Source organism: Choristoneura fumiferana, chromosome 4 (genome assembly GCF_025370935.1).
Source record: "Choristoneura fumiferana chromosome 4, NRCan_CFum_1, whole genome shotgun sequence".
NCBI lineage: Eukaryota > Metazoa > Arthropoda > Insecta > Lepidoptera > Tortricidae > Choristoneura > Choristoneura fumiferana.
Window position 1 is genome coordinate 6,734,511 of NC_133475.1, and position 6,052 is coordinate 6,740,562.

The following is a 6,052-nucleotide window of genomic DNA, read 5'->3' on the forward strand; positions in this document are numbered from 1 at the left end:
TTTCATCTAATTTCGATTCCATATTGTTGTTAATATCTCACTCATAACTACCTTAATCATCTCAGACATTTATGGTGTTACCACTCAAATTATATTATGGAAATACGATACGCATGGACTTTTCCAATCTAATCAGTCACTCGTCCATTTGTGCTTGGAGTTCATAGTTGTGATAAATTCAACTAGTTGCACATTCTGAAACTCTTTGGTGTCAATTTTGTAGTGGTACTACTATATCACCGTCGACTTAACCATGTTCTAATTTCCTGACATGCTGCTTTTAATTCAAATCGGATATTGGGCCATTGTCTCATTCACCGAAGCAGTTTCCACTTGGGGGGTGTTCGTCCGTCGCAGCAGGTAGCGTGGCTCGACTGCTTTCTCGCTGTTTGCCTCTTGTGCTCCGTTAATCTGTTGTGCTTGCTGCATCTCGCCTATCAGACCCCGGCGATCTCTTCGTAACATCCGATAGGGATATCGAAGACTATTGCTATAGATTCTTCAAGTGATGCATGAGGATCGGTTGATTTTATCTAAAAACCTAATGTGCCTATGTTTACACGGGCTTTCTTTGGCAATTCAACCACTTCTTTTTACCGTAGTACTTATACAGTTTTGCACAAGGGATATAAAAATTGGATTTGTTTATTAAATTCCTGTACCTATGCAACGGTCTCTTATTAAATGTTGATCCTCGTAGTCAACTCTCTTCAATATGACGTGAACGGTAACGGATGTGGTTTAAACGCTTTAAATCGCCCAAAAATAATTCTAATGAAGCATTTTGTAATTTTATTGTATGTTGTCTTCGAAAAATTTGCTGAATTGGTTGTAGAGTTTGCAGTGCTAAGTATAAAACGTTTCATTTAACAGCACGAGCTGGCACTTGGTTTTAGTATTCACTTGCGCGTGGTTTTCAGGAGTAGCGTACATACCTAGGTTGGTTGCATTGTATTGTGATGTGTGTAGGTAAACATGTTTTGTCTTTTTGATTTTCTTGTTTGGGAACTAATTTGTAATTTACTTTGATTATGAAACTACTCTCTGTTGCACGCTGCCCAGCAGAATATAAAGGTGAGAAATAAGTGTAAACGATAGCAAATTTTATTAATTATTTTAATTTGTAAGTAGGTATGTGGTAAATGTTTTTGTAGGCTTGCGTCCAAACCACGATCAGGTACTGAAAAAAAAAGCAATTTACTTAAACATTTTCTGGAAATGTTACATATCTCTACTATAAAATTCTACAGCAAAGGACTGGATTAATTTGGGATCCGATAGCTAGTGTGCTTGAGTTAAATAGAAATAGAAATCACTATAAGAACTGTAGATACAGCTGAGATCAAAAATCTTTACACTTTACTACCTTGCCCCTGTCACTTCATTTTAAACTTTTATAGAAAATTATCAGATGGCAAACAGTGACAAGGTACTAAATTGTAAAGATATCTTTGACCTCGACTGTACATAGGCACTTTCACTATCCCTCTGTTCTATTAGCAGATCTACCATAATTGTGTACTAATTAATGTTTTATTTTACTCCACCAGTTGGAATGAACAAGCTAGTGGGAGGAAGCTGCCGGTGTACAGTGAAGCACAAAAGACTAAGAGGCCTGTAGTGAACGGGACCGTGAAGTGTTATTGCGGGGCGCGGCGCGCGAGCGACGACGACCGGCGAACAGACGCTGTGCAACTTAAAACTAGCAGCCGTGTTGGCACCAAGTACCTCCAAGCCTTAGCCAATGACACCAACCGCTACGTCAAACGAGATTCCTCAGCAGACAAAATCATCAGAAAGAACATGTACTCAAACAGATCTCGCTCCACAGAGAGCTTCCACAACCAAACGTATTCTAGCGCCGAACCTTTGCTCGCCAAAAACGCAGTCATTGAGGAAAACATGATCAAACATCACACTTCCTATGGTGATCTCTACAATGGACGAATTAGCAGCAAAGAGAGCGTGAATGGGAACAGACATAGCCCCAGTCTGAATGGGCAGTCTACCGACACGGATTATAGTTCCGATGGGGGCTATAAGTCTCTACCTTCGTCTATCAACTGCAATGCCTATTCACCTAAGAAAATCAGTGGCATCCCTCGAAGGTCTATCGAGCATAGGTTCCTTTCTGCTAAGACCGTCAAAGCAAGCGCAGTTTGAGTCGTCCGTGGTCCTTCGAACCGGTTCCGAACTGTTATTTGTTATACTGTACCTAGCCACTTGAATTTCCATGTCTGTAAATGAAATTATACTCTTAAAAAAATCATTATTTTTGTAAGTATCATATCATCTGCGGGCGATTATGCATGCTCGTACATTTAACCGCGATAGCTTTGAAATAATAATCGTCAAATATGAATTTGACTTTTTCAAATGGATCAAGGTCCGCAATGTACATATTTAATGAGCTAAAATTGTGTATCAATTTACAAAATCTTAACGGATACTTTCATTTATCCAAAAAGTAAATGACAATAACAAATCGGAACTGATTCTGTGTTAGAGGAATCGTGCCATCGGTCAGTGTGTCACAGTTTGTTGGAAGCAACGCTTGTTCGCATTTATTGATTTCCACTTTGCTCGAGGCTACGTAATTAAGCTACTACCTATGTATGCGTACCTTAGTTATTGGATGCCAAATTATTAACGGTATAACCATTTGGATTAAATTATACTTAATTCGAATATCTCGATGTATTTAAACGTATATCACTCTGTATTGACCTGAGATGTGAACAATTGATGTTTCGTTTCGTAATTTCGCAATGGATTGCATAGTGCATATTTTCTTTACTTATCTTTACTTTTAAATATAAATTTTGACCTCCCTGTATCATACAGTTAGCGGAATAAAATGAACAGGAACTCATTTCTGTAGATTTAATTTACAAATTTGTATACAGGCGTTAAAGTGTTATCTTAGATTTTCTATGGTAGACAAACTAGTAGATATAAAGCTGTAATATGTGATAAGAGGCTGTAAGAAGTTGTTTCATTTCAACTTTATATTCTTCCCGTTGATCATCATAAAACATGTTCGGAAGTTTCTTTATTTATTTGCTGTTTTGTATTATTTGGTATCATCGGTAGGTATCATATAGGTACAAACATGTCCGTATCAGGCATTTGTATATCCAGATGTCATTTTAAAGCATTTTGTAAGATCAATGTTTACGTAAACTTAATGTATTTTAGCCATACATAGTGAAGCTATATTAATCTTCCACGAAGCCTAATTATAAATATCCTATATTGATACCTAGAATAATTACACATGTTATATACCTACAGGATCTTCACGAATAAATTCTATGTACTTATGGCTACTTATCTTATTCGTTAATCTTCGCTTTCCTACGTTAGTTACGTGAGTCTTAAGCCCACTATAGCTTTAGTGAAAAATATTATTTTGAAATTGTTTCAATAAATAGTTATAATTTTGTATCGGCTCATTATTTCAAGAATCCTGCAACGATACTAATATAAAATCACATCTATCATATTTACTGCAGTCCTTGTGCAAGGTCATTGCTATCTTGCTCGCTAATCCTGCCGTGAAGCAGCAGCTTGCACTGTCATATGAAATAACTGGCACTTGAGGTATCCCATCTTAGGCCTCTAGGTTGGCAACGCATCTGCAATCCCCCTGGTATTGCAGGTGTCTATGGGCGGTGGTGATCTCTTACCATCAGGAGACCCACTTGCTCGTTTGCCATCCAGTCAAATAAAAAAAAAAAATTACTGAACAGCTTTTCATATACCTGCAATAGGTTGAGTAAATGATGCTCTAAAGAACCCGTAAGTTCTGTTCGTAAATAAACGTCAATATCGGACACTGTTCAAATCAATAATTGATTGAATTAAACGGGAAATAAAAATCGAACAATTACATTGCTTCACTAATCAATGTCGACCTAAAAGGTCACTGATCTTTTTAATCTTTCGTAAACCTACGTAATTAAGTAATTTACTGTCCGATAATATGATTAAAAATAATAATTGTTTACTTATTATTAATATAATAAGCAAGTGTAAATCGTACCTACTACTGAGCAGAAGTAAGTAATCCGTCAAAATTGAATCAAGGTCGAAATTTAAAAACAATATTTTGTGCTATAGCAGGTAGTAACGCAAGGTAAATAAGGTGCGAGCCGGGGTTTGAACCCACAATCCTCTGCTTGAGAGGTCAAACCACTCTGCCATCATGGCCTAATTAAATTAAAACATAATTAAATAAAATTATTAATCCTACTAATATTATACTCGTAAATGTGAAAGTTTGTGAGTGAGTGAGTGAGTGAGTATGTTTGTTACTTCTTCACGCTGAAACGGCTGGACGGATTTGGATGAAATTTGGCGAAAAGTTAGTTTATAACCTGGATACTTACACACACACTTACACAGGATTTTACTTACATAGGATACTTTTTATCCCGATATTCCCATGGGATAGGAATAAAATCTCGAAATAACAAACGCTGGGCTTAGAGTCATGAAATCTTATATATATAAAATAAGAAACTGACTGACTGACTTATAGATCAACGCACAGCCCAAGCCGCTGGGGCTAGAAACTTGAAATTTGGTACAGGGGTTCTTTTTATGATGTAAGTGAGCACTAAGAAAGGATTTTTAGAAATTCATCCCTTAAGGGGGTGAAATAGGGGGGTGTAGTTTATACAAATAAATTAACTATCTTCTCTCTTACTAGGGCTTGGTTGGGTCTAATTTGAATAATAACAGTTAAGATTAATAAATCACGCCTTAACAGTAAATAAATAAAAATTCAGGGTAATTTTATGTGACGATTAAAGTTTTTTTTTTCGTGGGTAGTTTGTTTGAGTAAAATAAAGTAGTGGGTACTAAGGGAGTTACAGTCACAAATTAAAACGTTTGTTTTGGTTTGTTAGTCTAACATCTGGTAGCATGATGAACGGTTGTGTTGCTCTGAAGATGAGTTCTGGTTAAGTTCGGAACGCGTCAGTGTCATAGATAAGAATGTGTATGTCAGTGTAGCGTAGGGATGGTGATAGATGGGTTTGTGTTTGTTCTTACAGTTTAGAAGTGGAGGAACTGCATGAACACACATTTCTTTCATAAACGTAGCTATCATAAGGTCGGAGGTGAGCAAAGTAATTGTTTCAGTTCAATGTATTCAATTCAATTCAATTCTTGAAAGTATAGCTCCATCGATACTATCGATGATTCCGCCAATGTCGAGGTTGGAAAAGACACTATCGGTTAGCCGTTGTACGGTAGCAGTTCAAAGTATATTGACGGTGCTTTTGCAACCTAAATATGCGTGCTTCTACATCAGAGTCTAACGGGGAACTGAATGACCAATAACAATGTCATTTATGCTCGTATGCCGTCTGTATTCTGAATTTGCGCATGTGCGTAAATGCGGTGGTAGGGCGCGTCATTTTAAATTTTTAGACAAGCTCTACGAGTAGAATCAAGATTAGATACTTATTGGGTTTGTATGTCTGTGATACCACAAGTGATACTTTGACTTGCATTCGATGCGCATGAGCGTCGCGTGCTAAGGCAATCCGCACTGTGGTTGTGCGTGATTGCACTTACGTGCTCTACCTACAGGCCTTGTTGTTAACTATAGAAATTTGTAGACGGTTTACGGGAGAGCTTAAAAAAAACAAATTAACAATAATAAGTAGTTTTCGAATAAAATGCCATACCAATGGTTCCATTTTTTGGCAGTTGTCTACGGAATTGTAAAACAAATAATTATGTAAAATTCACCTCGGAGCGAAAAAATTATTAACTCTCCAGGTGTTGTTGAACCTTGTGAATTTAGCAAATATTAACACGAAACTGCATGCAAATATTTGAGCCAATTTGTAGTTCAGTACAGTCGAATCCTTATACTTGTGAGAAAAAAACAATCAAACATAACTTTCTGAACACGCTGTATACGCCGTTAATAATAGAGTCGTGTTCACATAGTTTAGATCAAATTCTTGCTGACAATTTTATGAACTCGACAATAAACTTTTGCTTAGATATTTGTTTGAAATTGACAGTCGCTTGT

The 6,052-nt window shown here is 36.8% G+C and overlaps 1 protein-coding gene across 1 annotated transcript in view; it reads left to right on the plus strand.

The window, feature by feature from the left end:
• LOC141427362 (uncharacterized) overlaps positions 1–3,445 on the plus strand; it is a gene marked incomplete in the record, with an annotated part of 87,063 nt that extends 83,618 nt beyond the window's left edge. Inside the window, 1 exon segment of the mRNA XM_074086702.1 lies at positions 1,551–3,445. Coding sequence (XP_073942803.1) covers positions 1,551–2,163 — 613 coding nt within the window.
• Between the last annotated feature and the right edge of the window lie 2,607 nt (positions 3,446–6,052).